Source organism: Pristiophorus japonicus, chromosome 14 (assembly GCF_044704955.1).
Source record: "Pristiophorus japonicus isolate sPriJap1 chromosome 14, sPriJap1.hap1, whole genome shotgun sequence".
In the NCBI taxonomy this organism is placed as follows: domain Eukaryota; kingdom Metazoa; phylum Chordata; class Chondrichthyes; family Pristiophoridae; genus Pristiophorus; species Pristiophorus japonicus.
This window is the reverse complement of record NC_091990.1, coordinates 27772330-27794802: the sequence shown is the minus strand read 5'-3', so window position 1 is coordinate 27794802 and position 22473 is coordinate 27772330. Positions and strand designations below refer to the sequence as shown.

Sequence of the window (22473 nt, the reverse complement as noted above, 5' to 3'; positions counted from 1 at the left end):
TCTGTTACTTTATCCCCAAACTGACACACATGGGTTCCCTGCTCTTCAATGAATTGCAAGGGATTTTCATTCAATTAGCAGATAGATCAGCTTAAGAACAACCTTAAATGAAATAAAATGACATTATATGACCCATGTACTTGTCTATCTTACAGGGCATTTTTAAATAAGTATTTTCTTTACTTCTATTCTTTTATTTCAACAGAAAACAAGTGTCAAATAATAGTGTTAGGAGTATCTTACAAAAGTGGTTATGCATTGTGAGGACATCCCAAAACAGCTCCATTACAAACCTGGTATCTGCTGATTCGCTCCTGTTTTAACTGTTCGAACTTTCGTTTCAGTTCAGCCTGTCGTTCCACTTTTTTCTGGGCACGACCAACAAATAGCATCTTTCCATTCAGTTCTTTCCCATTCATTTCTTCCACAGCCTATGTATACACACAAGAAAAGAGTACCAACACATTTATATGGTATAAACAAGAACACTTATAAAACTTAGCATTTACTACAGTGTACGTAGACAAGGATTACTCAAAGGGCACTATACATTACAATGCTAGATTAAAATGAACCCCATGGAGGCATATTGTAACAGTGCATGTTTCAAGTGCTGAAATACTGCAGTGTGCATTAAAACTCTCTCATTCTAAGGAATTACATTAGTTGGTCATTCTAAAGAATTACATTAGCTGCTTGAAGGAAAATTTTAAAAATCTAAACTCAAAGCCTATTCAGAGAGCAATCTACAGAGCATAAATAAAGACAACTATTCTTTTTCAGAAATGTACTTCCACATTATCAGAGATAATAGGAGTATTTTTTTCCTCTTCCTTGCCAATCTTCTCCTCTATTCTCCTGAAGGTATTAACTCTTTGCCTTGGTATACCAGCAGCCAAGGGCTATTATTCAGCCTTGTTCCAGTGGTAGCACTCTCACAAGTCAGAAGGTGATAGGCTCAAGCCTCACTCCAGAGATGTGAGCACATATTCTAGGCTGGCACATCAGTACGGTATTGAGGGAGTGCTGCTCTATTAGAGGTGCCGTCTTTCAGATGAGACCGAAGGCCCAACTGCCCTCTCACGTGAATGTAAAGGATCCCACGGCACAATGTGAACAAGAGCCAGGGACTTCTCCTGGTGTTCTGGCCAACATTTACATAAGAACATAAGAAATAGAAGCAGAAGTAGGCTATATGGCTTCAACCAATACTTAAAACAGATGGTCTGTCCATATATTTAATTGCTGTTTGTGGGACCTTGCTGTGCACAAATTGGCTACTACATTTCCTACAATACAACAGTGATTATGTAAATTAGACATCTGCTCACTGGAAAGATTTGGGTGATAAGATTGCCGTTTTTAGGATATAAAGGGACTGGATAACGTCGACCAGGAATTTCACCTAGTCCAGATAGTAGAATCAGAGGACACGACCTTGAAGGGGGGGCAAATTCAAAATTATCTGCCAAAATAATATTTCAATAAACGAGTGGTCAATCTACGGAGCAGGTTCTGTGGGAGATGGTGGAAGCAGTTAGTATTGATCCATTCTATGCAAATTAGATGGATTTCTTTAAAAATAACATTTTAGGATACAGTGTGTGAGTAATTTGAGACATAATGTGCCAAGTGTAGCATGCTTGGGAGGAATAGGTGACTTTGAGCCCATCATTCCCAAAGCTCTGCACCACAGGGGTGTTCCTTACATCATGTCTGGGTCTGTTGTAGACTCATTGATAAAGATTGATTGCTGTGATTAGTCAACAACTCCATTAGCTTTGTATTATGTGACTATCAGGATGGTAGAATGCAAACTAGATAGACCATGGTCTTTTTTAGTCTAGCAGTTTCTATGTTCCTATGACTACATTTTACAAGCTAATTAACTGTAAAGTGCTTTGGGACGTCCTGAGGTTATGAAAGACGCTATACAAATGCAAGGTCTGTCTTTCTATTTTTCTTATTCATGTGACAATTGTCAGGTTATTTAATGATGGGCTGTGTTGCAGGTTGTGCACAATCCAGTCCTCACCTGCACTTCAAGGCGGCTCATCTGGAAAACAATCAGCAGTAGAAATCTTGGCCAATTTTCTCCTCCCAAACAAAGGGGCACTAAAGCCAATAGTTGCATCCTACTGCTGCCTTAGCTGAAATTAGCTGACTAAGCATAGTGCAGGTATTTGACCCAAGACCCTGTGGCTCAGCTACTTAATAGATGTTTATAAACTTTTCACAAAGTTAGCTTTTGTAATTAAATAATTGCATTGTCCATCAAAATGAATGAAATATTCACATTTTGTGCAAAAGTTGTAATTTACACTTGCAACTACAAAAGATGGAATGATTTTTTAAAAAAGCTTTATCCAGTTATTTTTGATGTGAATCAAACAATAGTTGTAATGTGCCCCTTTCTCAACCCAAAAGGCTTACTTCTAATTCAATGACAGTCATAAAATTGTTAGCACTGGCCATTCCTGCATCCAAGACAGGAAACGTTCAAAGAAGCTTTGAGAACATCGAACTGGGAAAAAAAAGATACTAAAAAAGATAGTAAAATAGACTGTCCTTCCAGCATACATTAAAAATATTAGAATATTCTGGATGATTTTTTAGTTTAATGGCCGTAGATTGTCACCTAGTCACAAACCATGCACAACATCCTCTGCCTTCTCCACCAAAACTATAAAAATGGGACACTGAATCAAACAGAACAGTATTCGGCAACAAGAGTCCACAGCGATTAATTAGTTTTTAGGAAGTAAAATATTGAGTTGAGAGCAAGAGAAGAAAATGACTTATGTGAAATCGTAAAAACAAACCAAACAGTTTATGTAGTGACGTTGCTTCTGTAACAAAGCATTATTATACTGACCCTGGTGTTTCAGATCATTTTGAATATGAGTCCATATCAAATTAAGTCTGACATCCTTGATCTAGGTTACATTATAGCAGCAACCTTCTTTGGACTGCATTACCTGTCTTTGCTAACATCAGACAATGCTCGTAAAATTTAATGGTACAAATATGTTTACAGCTCAGGCTGCCTCACTTGACTTTAGCTGTTCTTTTCCATTATTACACGTTAAACCAGAATTGTTAGCACTTCTCCCCATTAATAAAAGTTCACTTTGTATTCCAAAATCCGTTTCTCAGATCAGCATTTATATCACTGAATGTAATTCATAAAAATATCAAAATTACTTCTCAAAGAACCTCAAATTTTATTTGGAAAAAAATTATCAGCACCTAAAGTATTTGAGAGAATGCAGATCTTGGAAAGCCTCACTTTTAAACCAATTTATTTCACCTTACCATAGTTACATTTCCAGATTAAATTTTTAGTTTGGGGAAATCAGTTTCTCCCTGGAACAGAGAAGGCTGAGGGGAGACTTCATTGAGGTGTATAAAATTTTGAGGGGCCTGGATATAGTGGATAGCAAGGGCTTATTTCCCTTGGTGGAGGGGTCAATTACGAGGGGGCATAGTTTTAAGGTGGTTGGTGGAAGGTTTAGAGGGGATTTGAGGGGAAGCTTCTTCATGCAGAGGGTTGTGGAGGTCTGGAACTCACTGCCTGGAAAGGTGGTAGAGGCAGAAACCCTCACCACATTTAAAAGGTGCTTGGATGAGCATCTGAAATGCCGCAACCTGCAGGGCTACAAACTTAAAGCTGGTAAGTGGGATTTGGCTGGATAACCTCTTGTTGACTGGCGCAAATACTTCACTAAGTACTTCAAGGAATCTAATACGGCCAGAGGGATCTCCTGGACTAGTTTTGATCGTCTGGATGGGTCGGAGAGGAATTTTCCCAGATTTTCCCCCCAATTGGCCTGAGTTTTTAATCCGTTTTTTTGCCTCTCCTGGGAGATCGCATGGCTCCGGGTGGGGTGGAGTGTAAAATGTTGCGATACACGGGGTATCGCAGTTGTGTGGGGTGGACTGGTTGGGCCAGATGCTCTTTACATTTCCGTCATTGCTCATAGGTTTATATGTAACCTTCAGGGCTGCTGACCGAGGGCCGTGTGGCTCTTTGTCGGTCGCCGCGGACACGATGGGCCGAAATGGCCTCCTTCTGCGCTGTAAATTTCTATGTTTCTATGTTCTTCATCCACAGAGAATTCATTTTGGTGACTGACTAACTTTGTCTAGTAAAAATGGCATTCTAAATAGCTACACACTAAGTGCGTGCCAAAAAATATTCTGATCCATTTCCAGCTTGGACCAAAAAGTAAACAGCTCCCGTGAACCACCATACACACCTTGGAAGCATCTTCATGTTTTTCATAGCTAACAAAGCCAAAGCCTTTGCACTTTCCGTTTGAATCTGTCATTACTTTGACACTGAGGGTTTTGCCTAAGAGGGCAAAGAGAAACAGAAAAAGGATAGATGAATAGCAGACTACAGATGTGAAAACTAACTAAGCAGCAAATAGAATTAGCATTCCTTTACAGAAGCAGCACGAGTGCTTCCTTCTGGGGTAGGAAGATTTGTCCTGCCCACCCTTTCCCTCTCTCTGTACTCTGGTGGTTAACATCTGCAATCCATTTTGCAGTCAATATTTTTTTGTTGCTACTGGAGTGTGTTAGCTCTCCGTGCCCTCCAGAAGGCACCCAAAGTCTTTGGGGGGTCTCAAAAAGCAGAATGCAATTACATTATCTGAAAAAGTTAAGCATGTTTGACCACCACTTGTATGCCAAAATTTAGATAGGTCCCATTCATTTCAATGAGAGGCAAGCGAGGCAAATAGGTACGGAATTTTCTTTATATCTCTCTTTTTAATAAAAAGTCTTCATATTTTGTGTGCAATCTTTTGTTTAGCACTATCTATGCCTCATTCAGGGTGTTGCTTTAGTCAATTTCATCAGCACAGAACACCTTTTATTTTTAAACTTTTGAGTATTGTTTTCAATGCCAATGGTTGTGACGGTGGCAATTATGGAAGCATAAAAGTCACTTTCCTATGCTATTCTCAAAGTAAACTGAAGAATTGTAATATGATTGCATTTCAGTGTTTAAAAGGTTAAAACACTGTCTCCAATAATACTGAAATTGATCATGTTTTATTGCAGCATAGATTTAACAGTATGAAAGAAGATGAATCATGAGAAGAGAAAATAAAGGAAACCATAATGTGTAAGCTGAATATTGTAATTCAAGTTTCATTCCTTGTGACTTTAAAAAAATGAAAGTTCGATTGTTAAAGTTGGATATTTATCACTCTCCCCACTTACAAAAAATACACTCACCGTATAAATCACTGAAGTGAACACAGAATGCTTCCAGCAAAAAGAGATCACTCCATGGTTTTCTTTGAAGAAAGAATATCAATATTCTCTCCTCTAATGTCCTGCACCAGGACCACCTGCAGTACAATTGAGTTCAGGCCTCTGTCAATGCTGCTCACTGGGAGACATATGGAAGAAGTTAAACATCCATTCTCTCTGTGGAAAGGCATCTGGCCTCACTCAGCATCATCCCACAGCATAGCAGTTGATCAGGAATTCAGAAGAACGGGGAAAACGACCATTGAGAGGATTTAATTATAAACAGGAAAAATTCAGATCATCAAATTGGCACGAAAGAATGCTCAAGCACTGTGCTGAGATCTTCAAAGTTTAAAGGCAAATTAGATAATTTGAAAGATAAATGAAAATACTACCCATGACACTTGGACAGTCCTGGAGAGGAGTATTGTAGATAATATCACCGCTCTCGTGGGATTGGACAATATAAATACAGCACGACCTGTTCATACTATCTGCACCTCAAACCACAATTTTACCAGAGATCCACTCACCAAATTTATCAAACATTTCTTTGAGTCGTTCATCATCCATATCATCACCAAAGTTCTTTATGTAAACATTGGTAAACTCTTTTGCCTTTGCACCGAGTTCAGCCTCTCTCTCTTTACGAGATTTAAAACGGCCGACATATCTAAATTAAAGAGTTATATAATATTTAGTGAATTTCAAAAATCAAGCAAAAGCTTCCATGAACCATAGAGAGATTGGTCCTTGAGGTCACATATCTGTTCCTGAAAATACACAAATAACTAAGTGAACTATCATTTAGTTTGTAACAGTTTGATGGCTTAGGCCCCAACTGAACCGCTCAGTACAACCTCATTCCCTTTCTTCTCCTCCACAATGTAATACTCCTCCATTTAGAGCGCCCATGATAGATCCTTGGGGGACACCGGAGGTAACGATGCGGAGGCGGGAAGAGAAGCCGTTGCAGGTGATTCTCTGGCTATGATTAGATAGATAAGAATGAAACCAGGCGAGTGCAGTCCCACCCAGCTGGATGACGGTGGAGAGACGTTGGAGAAGGATAGAGTGTCCTTACAATGAATTACAGTTTAATATAAGATATCAGCAGCACTTTCCAAGGTTTGGCAGCATACACATTAAAACCATGATTTAACAATCTACAGTTTTAAAGTACTCACACTTTCCGATCATTAAGTAACATGCCATTCATTTTCTCAATAGCTCTATCTGCAGCATCCTGGGTCTCAAAGTGAACAAATGCATATCCTTTGGAGCCATTTTCATCACATACCACCTGAAGAGAAGAAATAATAATAACTTTTATTTATATAGCGCCTTTAATGTAGTAAAACATCCGAAGGCGCTTCACAGCAGTGTTTCAAGACAAAGCAGATAAATTTGACACCGAGCCACAAAAGAAGAAATTAAGGCAGATGACCAAAAAGCTTGGTTAAAGAGGTAGATTTTAAGGAGCATCTTAAAGGAGGAAAGAGACTTAGAGAGGTGGAGAGGTTTCAAGAAGACTTCCAGAGCTTAGGGCCCAAACAGCTGACGGATGGCCGCCGATGGTTGAGCAGTTATAATGAGGGATGTTCAAGAGGGCAGAATTTGAGGAGCGCAGACATCTTATGGGATTGTGAGGCTGAAAAATATTACACAGATAGGGAGGGGCAAGGCCATGGAGTGATTTGTAAACAAGGATCAGAATTTTGAAATCAAGGCGTTGTTTAACCGGGAGCCAATGTAGGTCAGAAAGCACAGGGGGTGATGGGTGATCGTGAATTTATGTTTTGGATGACCTCAAGCTTAGGTAGTGTAGAATGTGGGAAGACAGCCAGGAGCAAGTTGGAGTAGTCAAGTCTAGAGCTAACAAAGGCATGAATGAGGGTTTCGGCAGCAGAAGAGGTGAGGCAGGGGCGGGCAATGTTACGGAGGTGGAAAAAGGCGGCTTTAGTTATGCCGCGAATATGTGGCTGGAAACTCATTTCAGGGTCAAATATGACACCTAGGTTGCGAACAGTCTCGTTCACCCTCAGATTGATGCTAAAGAGAGGGATGGAGTCAGTGGTTAGGGAACGCAGTTTGTGGCGGGGACCAAAGATAATGGCTTCGGTCTTCCCAATATTTAATTGGAGAAAATTTCTGCTCATCCAACACTGGATGTCGGACAAGCAGTCTGACAATTTAGATACCAAGCAGGGGGTCGAGAGAAGTGGTGGAGGTGTAGACCAGGGTGTCATCGGCGTACATGTGGAAACTGACTCCGTGTTTTCGGATGATATCGCTAGGAGGCAGCATATTAATGAGAAATAAGAGGGGTCCAAGGACAGATCCTTGGGAGACACCAGAGATAGCAATGCGGGTGGGAAGAGAAGCCATTGCAAGAGATTATCTGGCTACGATTAGATAGATAAGAATGGAATCAGGCGAGTACAGTCCCACCCAGCTGGATGATGGTGGAGAGGCATTGGAGATGGATGGAGTGGTCAAAGGTTGCAGGCAGGTCGAGAAGGACAAGGAGAGATAGTTTACCTTTGTCACAGTCACAAAGGATGTCATTTGTGACTTTGCTGAGAGCCGTTTCGATACTGTGGCAGGGGTGAAAACCAGATTAAAGGGATTCAAACATTGAATTCAGGAAAAGATAGTCACAGATTTTGGAGGCGACAACACGTTCAATCACTTTAGACAGGAAAGGGAGGTTGGAGACGGGCGATAGCTAGCAAGCAAAGTGAGGTCAAGGGTTGGTTTTTTGAAGAGAGGTGATGACAGCAGATTTGAAGGAGAGGAGAACCGTTAACAATGTCGGCTAACGCGAGAGCCAAAAAAGGAAGTTGGGTGGTCAGCAGTTTAGTGGGAATAGGGCCAAGGAAGCAGGAAGTATGTCTCATGGACAAGATGAGCTTGGAGAAATCAAAGAGAAACTGGAGAAAGATGTGAGTTTAGGGCTAGGGCAGGTGGGAGCCTCAGATGAAGTTTGGCCCTGTGGGCTAGGTGAAGGAAGGGAACTCGCAGAGGCAACTGATTGGATGGTCTCAATCTTTGAGACAACGAAGTCCATGAGCTCCTCACACTCGTTGTTGGAGGCGAGTGTGGTGGAGACAGGGGAGAAGAGGTTAAGGAGTCTAAATACCAGTACAGCCACAACTTGCACGACACTTTCATGTGCTTTTGATGAGAACTAAATGGTTCTCCTGTAGACACGTGCCTTTAAAAATAAAAGCCAAATGCAAAAGGCATTAGGATCTGGATGACGGCCTAAAAACTTGAGAGTTCACCTCCAGTACCATGGACTTGATAAATGAAAACAAGAATGCATTTTGGTCTTAAAAGTAAATCTATACAAATGCAAACAAAAACTCATTGGGTCAGATTTAGCTGGAGTGTGCCCAGTTAATTAGACTTACAATTGGACATTTAGGTTTAAAAAAACATTTGCCCACAAAGTTGCTGGAAGTGCAAGCTGGTAACAACGCAGTGAGGGTCACAAGGCATCTGGGACCTTGGTGAATAACGGAGCAAACAAGGTATCACCTTAACCAATGAGATTAAAGGATTGAAAAAAAAAACTCAGATTTATATAGCGCCTTTCACGACCACCGGACGTCTCAAAACGCTTTACAGCCAATGAAGTACTTTTTGGAGTGTGGTCACTGTTGTAATGTGGGAAACACAGCAGCCAATTTGCACACAAGCAAGCCCCCAGAAACAGCAATGTGATAATAACCAGATAATCTGTTGTTTTTAGTTATGTTGATTGAGAGATAAATATTGGCCAGGACACCGGGGATAACTCCCCTGCTCTTCTTCAAAATAGTGGCCATGAGATCTTTTACGTCCACCTGAGAAGGCAGGCGGGGCCTCGGTTTAACGTCTCATCCGAAAGACGGCACCTCTGGCAGTGCAGAACTCCCTCAGCACTGCCCTGAAGTGTCAGCCTAGAGTTTTGTGCTTAAGTTCCTAGAGTAGGACTTGAACCCACAACCTTCTGATTCAGAGGCAAGTGTGCTACCCACTGAGCCACAGATAAATAACTAGAGGAAGGACTTAGATGGAAGGTGAATTATAGAGTGGGTGAATTCAATGTCAAATCAGGTATAGAAAGAGAAATAAAAAGTGAAAGATTGGAAAGAAAGAGAAGACAGAAAAGGAAAGTAAAACAAAAGACATTTTGGATGTAAAATATCCCATGTGGGAGCTTGCTATGCACAAATTGACTGCCATGTTTCCCACATTACAACAGTGACTGCACTCCAAAGCATGTCATTGGCTGTAAAGCGCTGAGACGTCCAGTAGTCATGAAAAGCGCAATATAAATGCAAGTCTTTCTTTCTTGAATAAAACAATTCACAACCTCAAGGAATGAGACTCCACATTCCTAATTGTTCACTTTCTGGGATAGAGAGGTTGATTAGCAGCTATTAACAATTATCACATCGTTAAAAGGATACTTACACTGATAATTACTAGACGTAACTTTTTATGGCATGTATAATTGGCAATTATGTACAAATGCAGCAACTTGGTGAAAATCACGGTACGGTTAAGAGCAAGATGTCGTTTTCATGAAGCTAACGGCAGAGCGGCACAAATCGACCAGTAACTTTAGCAATTTGCAACGCCATTATTTTTTCAGCAAAATCTGGCCCATAGGAATAATGGACTTTTCTTTGGGCTAGCATTTGTAACTGGAGTGTTCATTTCACTGGTACGGAGTTACTATGGCTAGCCAGGTTCCAAAGGTTCCTGCAGGTCATGCACCCTGGGGCAGAATTCACAAGAGAAGGCTGTTGTGGCTTTCTGATAATGTCATCAGATCTCCAACACAAAAAACTTACACAAGGTTGTTGCATCAGGGAACAAAAGGATAGCAAGAAGTCTAAGATTAGCTTTAATTCGGTCACGGTTGCTAACCCACCTTACAAGACAAGATGTTTCCAAATGCGGAGAAGGTGTCGTACAAAGCCTTGTTGTCAATGGATTTGTCCAGGTTCTTGATGAACACATTACCAACACCTGACTTCCTCAGCGATGGGTCGCGCTGTGACCACATGATGCGGATTGGTTTCCCCTTGATGACATCGAAGTTCATGGTGTCCAAGGCACGTTCAGCTACAACAATAAGAAAACTTCAATAGTTGTCCATCCAAAGCTAGAGTTAATAGGGTCTATTATAATCAAGATATGGAAATAGGTTGCACAAGATTAAAAAAATGCTGCCCTGACCCTTCCATGTCAAATTCTTTTGACTAGATGGCTGGATGGTCCAGTCATTAAACATATCCAAAAGCATTAGGATAACCCACAAAATGTGTTTCAACACTGGAAGAAAATCTCTCCTTCCCAGAAATCTTGAACAAGATCAGCAAACTCACGGTTCAAGGAATGAAAAATAATAAATCCTGTTCTTGTTCACTACCTATGCTTTAGAGGAATTACACAGATCTGACAGAACCGATAGGTTGATACTCTGCTTCACTTCTGAAAACTTCCACAGCCAACATGATCAACTAGCAGACTTATTGATGTATTACAAAAGACATCATGCAAGGTTTTATCCAAGATTCCCCACAAATGAGTTCCTAATCTTGGCAACTAGAATATCTGCAGAAGATATGGCATTTCTGTACAGAGAAGAATGGGTAATTACGACAAGAGCTACTTAAGTCCGATTCAAAAAGGCTTCTCATCGGAGTAGTAACATGACACATGTTCTGCCTTTGTCAGACAAGGGATACTCGTGGCATAAGAAATCTATGAGAAAGGATTATAAAATCTTGTTTAAATACAGTTTGCACATTTTGGGTTTTCTCTGCTAAGAGCAGAACACAACTGTAAATGCAGTAAAATGTTGCAGGTTTTAAGACTAAATATCATTTAAAAAATGTTTTTAATACTAATTATTCCTCCTTCTTCTTAGGCAATCCCTTGAGTTGAGGATGACTTGCTTCCACACTAATATGAGTTCTAAGGTAACTGATGAGACCCATGCGGGATCTAGTCTCTGTCACGGGTGGGACAGGTGGTGAAGGGATGCGTGGGTCGGGTGCTTGGTTTGTCGCACGCTCCTTCCGCTGTTCATGCTTGGCTTCCGCGTGCTCCCGACGAAGAGACTCAGTGATTCTCCTCCACTTTGAGGTGACTTGGGCCAGGGCTTCCCAGGAGTCAGTGGCAATGTTAAATTTTTTCAAGGAGGCTTTGAGGGTGTCCTATGAAGTGTTTTCTCTGCCCTCCTGGGACTCGCATGCTGTGACAGAGCTCGGGAGTAGAGTGCTCGTTTCTGGAGTCTAAAATCAGGCATGCGGACAATGTGGCCCGCCCATCGGAGCTGATCGAGTGTGGTCAATGCTTCGATGTTGGAGATGTTGTCCTGAGAGAGAACAGAGATGGTGAGTGGATTTGTAGGATTTTACAGAGGCAACGTTGGTGGTACTTCTGCAGTGCTTTGAGCTGCCTACTGCACATAGTCCATGTCTCTGAAGCATATAGGAAGCGGATATCACTACTGCTCTGTAGACCATGAGCTTGGTGCCGGGTTTGAGATCACCACTCACCAAAATTAAAATAACATGTGACTTATTAACTGCTGTCAGGATATTTTTACCTCAGTTTTCACTGGACCATTATACAAAATATTTATATGCCAGAAAAGAAAGTTAGTAGTTTTATCTCTCCTTAACAACTGAAGCACAGTATCAAGTCCTGCACAAAATGCTAATCCAATCACAAAATGTAGACTTAAGCTCTATCACCAGTATATAGTTTGGAAAGAGTATTTGTAGTTTTCATTTTAATTGCTGAGAAATTTGTGGGTGTTTATATATAAAAGTGAACCCTTGAAAGTTATTTACACCTTCACATTTCTATTTCTATTTCTCTGTCCACGCCATGGCCCAACCTTTACCAGTAACACTCTGAAAACAGATGTTGAGAGGTACACAAGCACGGCTTGGGGCAACATTCTCTTCCCCCTCCTCTTCAAATATTCTTTGCTAAGGAATCACTAATCTAAACACAGGACCTCCTCACAGAGACATGCCTGGAAACAGGAGCGCACTCAGAGGAGCAGAAACATAAACCTAAATCTTATCATTTTGCACCTATACACTACATTGTTCATTATTAGAACATAAGAAATAGGAGCAGGAGTAGAGCATTAGACTCCTCGAGCCTGCTCTGCCATTTAATATCATGGCTGATCTGATCATAGACACAGCTCCACTTCCCTCAGTTTTAAATGGGCGGCCCCTTATTCTGACTATGCCTCCTAGTTTTAGTTTCCCCTATGAGTGGAAATATCCTCTCTGCATCCACCTTGTCGAGCCCCCTAATTATCTTATATGTTTCGATAAGATCACCTCTCATTCTTCTGAACTCCAATGACTATAGGCCTTACCTACTCAACCTATCTTCATATGTCAACACCCTCATCTCTGAAATCAATCTAGTGAACCTTCTTTGAACAGCCTCCAATGTAAGGATATCCTTCCTTAAATATGGAGACCAAAACTGTACGCAGTACTCTAGGTGTGGCCTCACCAATACCCTGTACAGTTGTAGCAGGACTTCTCTACTTTTATACTCTATACACCTTGCAATAAAGGCCAACATTCCATTTTCCTTCCTGATTACTTGCTGTACCTGCATACTAACTTTCTGTGTTTCATGAACAAAAACCCCCAGGTCCCTCTGCACTGCAGCACTTTGCAATTTTTATCCATTTAAATTATAATTTGCTTTTCTATTTTTTCTGCCGAAGTAGATAACCTCACATTTTCCCACATTATACTCCATCTGCCAATTTTTTCCCACTCATTTAGCCTGTCTATATCCTTTTGCAGATTTGCTTTCCCACCTATCTTTGTGTCATCAACAAACTTGGCTACATTACGCTCGGTCCCTTCATCCAAGTCATTAATATAGATTGTAAATAGTTGAGGCCCCAGCACCGATTCCCTGCGGCACCCCACTAGTTACTGTTTGCCAACTGGAAAATGACCCATTTATCCCGACACTGTTTTCTGTTAGTTAGCCAATCCTCTATCCATGCTAATATATTACCCCCAACCCCGTGAACTTTTATCTTGTGCAGTAACCTTTTATGTGGCACCTTATTGAATGCCTTCTGGAAATCCAAATACACCACATCCACTGGTTCCCCCTTATCCACCCTGCTCGTTACATCCTCAAAGAACTTCAGCAAATTTGTCAAACACGATTTCCCTTTCATAAAACCATGTTGACTTTGCTTGATTTAATTATGCTTTTCCAAATGTCCTGCTACTATTCCTTAATAATAGACTCCAGCATTTTCCCAACGACAGATGTTAGGCTCACTGGTCTATAGTTTCCTGCTTTCTGTCTGCCTCCTTTTTAAAATAAGTGCATTACATTTGAGGTTTTCCAATCCGCTGGGACCATCCAGAATCCAGGGAATTTTGATAGATTACAACCAATGCATCCAATATCTCTGCAGCCACTTCTTTTAGTACCCTCGGATGCAAGCCATCAGGTCCAGGAGACTTGTCCACCTTTAGTCCCATTATTTTAACCGAGTACAATAGTGATAATGATTGTATCAAATTCCTCCCTCCCTATAGTCCCTTGATTATCCACTATTGGGATATTTTTAGTGTCTTCTACCGTTAAGACCAATACAAAATAGTTGCTCAAAATCTCTGTCATTTCCCTGTTCCTCATTATTAATTCCCCTGTCTCATCCTCTAGGGGACCAACATTTACTTTAGCCACTCTTTTCCTGCAGAAATTCTTGCTATCTGTTTTTATATTTTGTGCTAGTTTACTTTCATAATCTATCTTCCCTCTATTATTTTTTTTAGTCGTTCTTAGCTGGCTTTTAAAAGTTTCCCAATCCTCTGGCCTCCCACTAGTCTTAGCCACATTGTATGCCCTTGTTTTCAATTTGATATCATCTCTTATTTCCTTAGCTAGCCATGGATGGTTATCCCTTCTCTTATAGTCTTTCCTTCCCATTGGGATATATATTAAATGTCTGCCACTGCTCAACCATCCCACACTTTAATCTATTTTCCCAGTCCACTTTAGCCAACTCTTGCCTTCATACCTTTGTAGTTTCCTTTATTTAAGCTTAGGACACTGGCTTGAGATCCAACTTTCTCACCCTCCAACTGAATTTGAAATTCAACCATGTTATGGTCACTCATTCCTAGAGGATCCTTTACTAGGAGATTGTTTATTAATCCTATCTCATTACACAGTACTAAATCTAAAATAGCCTGCTCCCTGGTTGGTTCTGCAACATACCGTTCAAGGAAACTAGCCCGGATACACTATGAACTCTTCCTCAAGGCCTTCCTGGCCAATTTGCTTTGTCCAATCAATATGAAGGTTAAAATCACCCATGATTATTGCCGTTTCTTTTTTACAAGCCTCCTTTATTTCTTGATTTATAATCCGTCCAACAGTGTAGCTACTGTTGGGGGGTCTATAGACTACACTCATCAAAGTGTTAAAGTGGTATATCAAACTCTCTGAACAACATTTTACTGTGCTGTACTGCTTCATATCCCAAGAGAGAAAATTCTATTTTACAACAACAAATTCCAAAAATAAATACTTGGCACATGCCCGCATTAGCTTGTTTACAGTTCTGCTATTTAATTGCTATGCAAGTAAAATTTCAATAGCAGTCAGGAGAATTAGATCTGCCAAAATTTTCAAGTCAATCACCTTAATGTTAATATTCCACATTTTGATTCCATGAGCTGTTTGCAATAGGATTGGCCAGTCCCCTGCTACGCCATCCACTCAGGACTCTGAAAGCCAGCAAAAGGAACCAGCTCACATTTTTCTGAGCTCTCCATTTGTAAATATAGGTGCAGCGTCGAGAATCCGGAGTTCCGGAATCCGAGACAATCGGTGGCAGGGTCGTTCGGAATCCGTAAAAAGTTCCGGAATCTGGACCAGACGACCCTACCGACATCGGGGCCCCGTCGCTGCCCGACCTCGAGCCTCGCCACCACTCGCCTCACCACTGCTGCCCTTACCTCAGGGCCTCCTCGGCGCCCCCTGCCCGACGACGACCTCCTCGGCGGGGCCCCGCCCGGCCCAACAACCTTCTCAGCGGGGACCCACCCGACGATCTCTTCAGTGGGTCCCAGACGGCCGAACAGCTCCTCGGCAGGTACCACCCCCGCCGCCCCCTTTCTGATGTTCCGAAAACCGGAGAAACACCCGAACCTGGGCTCAGGCGTTTCCGGATTTGTGACATCAGGAAGACGATTGAAAGCCCGGAAAAGCCCGGAATCTGGAATGGCCTCGGTCCCGAGGGGTCCAGATTTTAGGCGCTGCTCCTGTACTTTGTATTATTCTGTGAAAAGCTTAATTCATTGGATTTTGTGGGCGACAATTTTTCCTCAGCCAAACTTTCCGAAGCACTATTTTCTCCCCAATACATTTACCAGAAGAATAACATATAAACCCCACTGATGATCAACCCCCCCCACCCCCAACCCCCAACAAATAAAAGTTTACACAGTTCGGTAGGAAGCAAGATTAATAAAATGACACTGGAAAGTTTAATGACATTTCAAAAGAAGCATTCTTGCGATAGCGACTTACATTTCGTCACACTCAAGGCTGACTAATTCAACCTAGTTTATATTTTATCAGTTAAAATTGCATTCTATTAATGTTCGGACAATGTGATTCCCACGGTCCACAGAGATATGTCCCCCTGACATTTCATACAGCAAGAGTTATTCTGATTGGATTTCCGAGGAACATTTCCACTGCCATTACTGTGATGCAAATTCATAATGCAAATGTAGTAACAGCTGGAACCTAGGTATAGCAACAGTAAATACACTGCCTTTTCATCCTTTCCATATTGATAGTAGAACACACTGTCACCTTGATTGAATGGCTGCCTCCTCTTACCAGTCACAGCTTCCTATAAAGATTTTTGATTGAATGGGACTTGTATCTGGATTAAGCAGCCACCTAGTAAACTGACTACAGCCACTGACATAGTAGTTTAAATATTTTAGCAGTACAAAGAAATGTAACTCACAAACAATTGCAATTTAAAATTGAACGGCAAAAAACATTTTTCACCAAAATTCAAAGAATTTGGATTAGTTCCGAAGATGAATTAACAACTTTGAATTGGTAGCAACCTAAGCACATGCAAATTCATCCCTTCCACTCCAGTTCATGACTTGTTATCTCTGCGCAGTTAAAGTAACCAGATGAATTTCAGATAATCAGTTTCATAAAATGATGTTTATTGCTATGATACCAGTTTTATTGCATTAGAGAGACACAGACAGAAAACTAATGCAACTGTACTGCCATGTATTGTTCCTTGAATATGTTTAATATAATTAGGCCAAAAACCACTCCATTTCTTCCTTCAAACCAAAAAAAAAGCACAAGCTAAAATTTGAGTTCAGCATTTTTGACTCCTGAAATTATCAGTTGGAACTTTTTAAATCTCAGCTTCGGCAGCAACTTTTCCTGTTTAAATAAACTATTTTTCTCTTGCACAGGACCTCAGTACAGTCAGTGCTACAAATACTGTACCTAGTGTTTTATGAGTATGAAAACTAAACCATAGATAAATGTAACTCTTCTAAGAACCATGTGCATTCTTCCCAAGAGCTCTGGTTTCAACTTCCAAATTCCTCACATTGGTGAAATGTCCATGTCTGTAAGAATTAGCAGTCCTGTATTTTCCAGTATTTAAAGAGAACACTTACATTAACTATATTGTAACATGCCAAGCTTTTTGTAAATTCTGAAATGATGTGTAATGTTTATACAATATTTTACTTTACATGTAGACTCAAAGCCAATGAAAGCTACATTGTCAAGTTAAATGATAATACACAGCCATTTCACAAAAGCACCATCAATAGACGATATAACCTCTTTTGTACTTCATTGCTGGCTATTTTTAGCGAGTGGTCCTTTAAAGGCATGTGCTGGCAAAAGAGCTGAATCAACATTACACTCACCACACGGTATGAGCCAATCTCCTTTCCTGGGGTTTAGCTAAAATAAAATCTCAATGGACAGACACTATTTAAGTTACTGATTTAGAACCAGGGAAACTGGAACATTTCTGACCTTTCAATTCAAGAAAATATAATGGCAATTAATGTAAACAATGATAATCAGCCTCAAAATTCAGGCACTTCTGAAGTTTACCACACCTACGTTCTCAGAAAAAAATTCTATAGTTGACATTTAAAATTAAAGTAACCTTAAAAGGAAACATTTTAGTCCTAAATTCTAAACATTCAAAGCTCTGCAGATACAATTCCATTTGATTTTTTTTAAAAAGCAGACCAACAGAATTTAACTTTGATGGATCGTAAAAAGCCATAACCAGTTGAAAGAAATTGACCGGTATATTTTTTTCAACTGTTAATGAAATTTTGAACAGTGTGCACATATCTAGTGAGCTACTAAGGGGACATGTAGTAATTGCATGTTTCTGACAGAATTCATCTTCCACATTGCTGCACAAACAATTTGAGGTTAAAAAAAGTGCCAGTGAAAGCTATACTTTTTTTTTTAAAAAGCTTCATTTCCGGACATTCAAATTTGGAAGAAGTTACTTCATCTTTCTGACATTTCTATTGTTTCTTGTAACATTCTGCATTACCAATACCATATTTTTCCTCTCCCTTATTGATTTTGCTGGTTTTGTGCAAAGAAGCATGTATCCACTTTTGAGGATTTAACTATAGCCTCTATCATTTCAATGCCAATGAAAAAAGCATTTTTAACATCTACGTCACAGCAAAGCTGATGGTCCACCTTTATTTTACCAAGGATGTGTCATATTGCTCTTGATCTAATGAGATCAACTAGTGTAAAGCAGACCAACAGATCTTAACTTTGATTGATGGTACAAAGTCATAACCAACTGAAAAAATTGAACGGTTCTTTTTTCACCTATTAATGATATTTTGAACAGCGTTCACAAAACTAGTGAGCCACTGCGGGGACCTGTAGCAATCGGTGTTTCTGGCAGTGATTATGTTTAAATTGTGATTCAAGTGACAAAGCTTAGGTTGAAATTATGCACGCCATAAAGCATTGATGCTGTATGGAAGTTAAATTGACATTTGTGTGACCTTAATTTTTACATATAGAATAGCAGTTGGCTTGGAGTGAATACACTTCAATTCCAAGTGTGTGCCACAATCAATCTGTTGTGAAAAGAGTGAGGCTCAAATGGTTTATGTAGGTATCAGACCAAGACTTAACCTTTTGTAACTCACAAAGGGACTTTGTACAGTGCAATGGTGGCTTTGATTTTTTTTTATACTACAGGCGTGCCATTGTGAAAATACCCAAAAATATAGTTTAGGATTTTGTCATGCAAATTTGAGTTGTCTGGAGAAAGCATTTGAACTATGACCCTACTGCACAGTATTGGTCTGTTACAGATGTTGGCTGTAATGGATCAATTTGAAGAACTGAATTAAAAGCATCATATAAGTATATTGATATATTAAAATTATTTTTTCCCCATAAAGCATATTAGCATCAATATGCTAAGGAGCCTAGCGACAACACTGATGCAGGATATACTACTAGTAAGTGGCTTCTGAGATGGCTCAACTCTGCTATCATTAGCTTATGAAGGCAGCAGGTTTTTTTTTACATTACTTGACAGAAAGGGGATAAAAACAGATTTCATGATGGAAGACCTCGCCTAAATCAAGTGACAAGAAAAGTCACTAATACAGAGGAGAATAAAAATTAGTGATACTAGAAAGTTGTATGCTGAGCACATTAGAATACTGCTTCATATTTCATTATGGATAATGTGTAAATGCTCGAGTTGCTCCTTACCATGCGTGTAGCTTGCTGGTAGTTGAACATTTATTTCTGAATTAGATAAAGGAGGATTCCGATTGGCTGAGAACTGTGGTTAAGCCCACGATAGTTGCACAGTTTCGCTCAGCATCAGAACCTTTCATTGTTCTGTGTTAGAGCTGGTGCTGTGATGTCAGCGGGATCACAGAACAACTGAAAAAGATTTTTTAAAAATTTTAACAGACATTAAAACAATGTGAAACTAATAATCTAAGTGCATCAATGAAAGCAAACGGTATAATTATCCATATTTCAGCACACCAGTTACAGTTTTAAGCACTCCAACTTGTGCCAAGATATACACTCATGTGCTGAAACTTGCACTATTGAACAAGATGGTGTACATTATCTGCTGCTACTCTGTTGTTAAGTGAATTTAAAAGTGCACTACAATACTTTAAATACCTTTCCTTATCATACAGAGATTGCAAGTGGATAGAGGCTGATCCCTCAATTATTCAGTCACATTCGGGAACAAAGTAGCATATGAAATGGCTGAACACTGCACTTTCTAAAGTGAACATGAATACCCTTCTGCTGATAATCCCCATCATTGTTGCAAATACACAAAACTTGACCCAACAATCAGGGAATAGGGAGAGGGTCTACATGGTAACATTACTGTGTGCAGAAAGTAAGCAATGCCAGATTAGATTGAATGAACTAGTTCAACACAGCAGACAGGAAACAAAAATCTTTAAAAGTACAAGATCGGAGATTAATATACTAGAACCTATGTTATATCAAGAACAGTGCAGTGACCGAAGAACAAAATGTTCCCACATTGTTTACTGGGCAAATGGATAACCTGATATAGTAGTGAACCACACATCCAGAAAAATCCAGGGTTCAATAGCTAGTAGTGCCAAGTTCTCTGATCTCAACCCTGGGTTATAATCTGCTTCAGCATTGCTAGGCTTGGGGGAAGAGGAGAAACACTATTAAACAATGCAGTGACGCTTTCACTAGCCCAGGGAGCACTGAAGACAATGCTATTGTGTTTCTTCCACCACCCCAGCTAAAGTCAGCTAACAAACCGTCTTATTAGTCGGTTAGGTCCAGTACCACATCAGGTGCTGCATCTGCCCACTGAGCCATGGGGGGTGTCTACGACATTTCTTCCACAAGGACACAAGGCCCATTAAGTGTGCCACATGTTATTGCATGCCTGAAATGCAGTTCCATCTACTAGATATTCAGCTTAACGAGTCCATGTTCTCCCTGCAATTTCTTTAGAACATCTTAAAAGAACTGTGTCTCGTGCCAATTCACTACCAACCGTTACATTGGAAAATGTTAAATCACTATTGACTTTCATACATGTAAACTATACGTTTACATACAGAGATCCCCAAGGTCATCAGATTTCTGTCTCTTCAGATTTCTGAACTTTTCCATTTACTAGCCTATTATTTCTGTTTTCTGCAATTATATCACCGTCTTCCTTTGGATAATTATGCTGTATTTCAGAAAATAGGACAGGGAATTTCCCACATAGAAAATGTTGAAAAGCATTGTGTAAACTATGATTTTAAAAGGTGGGATGTTACAATTGAAGTCTACAGAATCAGTTGGTAGCACCCTCGACTCAAGAGTCAAAGTTGAGAGTTCAAGTCCCACTCCAGAGACTTGAGCGCAAAAATCTTGGCTGACACTCCAGTGCAGCGCTGAGGAGTACTGCACTGTCGGAGGTGTCCTCATACGAGACGTTACACCGAGGCCTTGTCTGCTCTATCAGATGGACATAAAAGATCCTATGGCACTATTTTAAAGACGAGCAGGTGAGTTATCCGGTGTGCTGGCCAATATTTATCAATCAATATAACAAAAACAGATCATCTGGTTATCACATTGCTGTTTGAGGGAGCTTGCTGTGCGCAAATTGGCTCCCGCGTTACCTACATTACAAGTGACTACACTTCAAAAAGTACTTCATTAGCTGTAAAGCGCTTTGGGACGTCCGGTGGTCGTGAAAGGCGCTATATAAATGCAAGTCTTTCTTTCTGGAATAAAAAAAAACATCCCCTTAGCTTGCAAATGGGCACTTGCCTAGTTATTGATAACGTGGTGAGACATCACTTCCTCGCTTTGTAGACCAATATAGATGAGGAGCCAAGGGATTGTGGATTTGCGGCGGGTAGTTTGCATAAAACCATAAAAGTACTGCGCTCACCGTCTGCGGGCTGCTGGAAGTTGACATAGGCGTATCCGAGCGACCTCCTGGTGATCATGTCCCTGCACACCCTGATGGACAGCACGGGCCCGGCCGGGCTGAACTTCTCGTACAGCATCGCCTCGGTCACGTCTGGGTGCAGGTCGCCAACATAGAGCGAGGCCATGGGGTAACTGGCGCCGGTCTGATTCATCCTCACACACACACCCCCAGAGAGTCCGGCCACAACAAGTAACTTTTAAAACAAGGGCGGGAGAAAGGGCTTTAAAAAAAACCGCCGGGATAAGAACTTTCGAGAAATGATCGAACCGATTTAGTCTCTTTTTGGGAGGCGGGCGGGGGGGGGATGTCAAACGCTTAAGCTGTGGCCTAGGTAGTTTCCCTTAGGATTCCCGTTTCTCTTTTTAATTAAAAAAAAACCGCTTCGAATACTGTTTCCAGAAACTTCGGAAGGTTTTTCTGAACAATAAATCCCCAGAGCGTGGCTTGGCTTTTATCCTTTTCTTTACAGCCTTTAAAAAATTAAAAATTTACGTTTTTTTTTTCCTCTTTAAAACTTGGTTCCACCGATTTTTATTTGGGGTTTTTTTTTCTTTATAAATTTTTTTTTAATTTTTTGATTTTTTTTTTGAAGTATGAGAGTGTGCGCGCTGCTGGAGCTTTTGCCACACTCACACACACATTAACTAATGTCTGTGGCCAGGAGACGGAGAAAGAGCACGCCCAAGCAAGAGGCCTTTTATACCAGGCACAAATTCACTCGTCATTTCCTGCACTATGGAAAGCAAGGAATTAAAGAGAGAGAACCCGCAACCCAGGTCAGTCAGCCTTAATGCCTGCCCTCTGCAGGCCCAGCAGCTCAAGGCTCCTGTCGCTTTTTGTCATTAAGTTCAGTTGGTCACAAATGACAAAGCACTTCAACATCTGGGATCAATGTTCACCTGTGTATGTTACGCCTCAAAGGTGGGTGTACATGATCATCATCATCGGCAGTCCCTCGAAATCGAGGAAGACTTGCTTCCACTCTCAAAGTGACTTCTCAGGTGACTGAACAGTCCAATACGGGAATTACAGTCTCTGTCACAGGTGGGACAGACAGTGGTTGAGAGAAAGGGTGGGTGGGACTGGTTTGCCGCACGCTCCTTCTGCTG

General features: G+C 40.7%; 1 protein-coding gene across 3 annotated transcripts in view; it reads right to left on the bottom strand.

Moving 5' to 3' along the window:
* pabpc4 (poly(A) binding protein, cytoplasmic 4 (inducible form)) overlaps positions 1–22021 on the bottom strand; it is a 37017-nt gene extending 14996 nt beyond the window's left edge. The window contains exons 1-7 of one of the 3 annotated variants that reach the window (XM_070899054.1): positions 21323–21405; positions 19126–19302; positions 10193–10386; positions 6453–6568; positions 5799–5938; positions 4260–4354; positions 294–431 (exon numbers count right to left, since the gene is read on the bottom strand). In XM_070899054.1, the coding sequence (XP_070755155.1) occupies positions 294–431; positions 4260–4354; positions 5799–5938; positions 6453–6568; positions 10193–10366 (663 nt within the window). In that variant the 5' untranslated portion in view covers positions 10367–10386; positions 19126–19302; positions 21323–21405. Of the gene's footprint in view, positions 1–293; positions 432–4259; positions 4355–5798; positions 5939–6452; positions 6569–10192; positions 10387–19125; positions 19303–21322 lie in introns of all 3 variants that reach the window. The other 2 variants (XM_070899053.1, XR_011596532.1) reach the window with 2 other exon arrangements.
* Between the last annotated feature and the right edge of the window lie 452 nt (positions 22022–22473).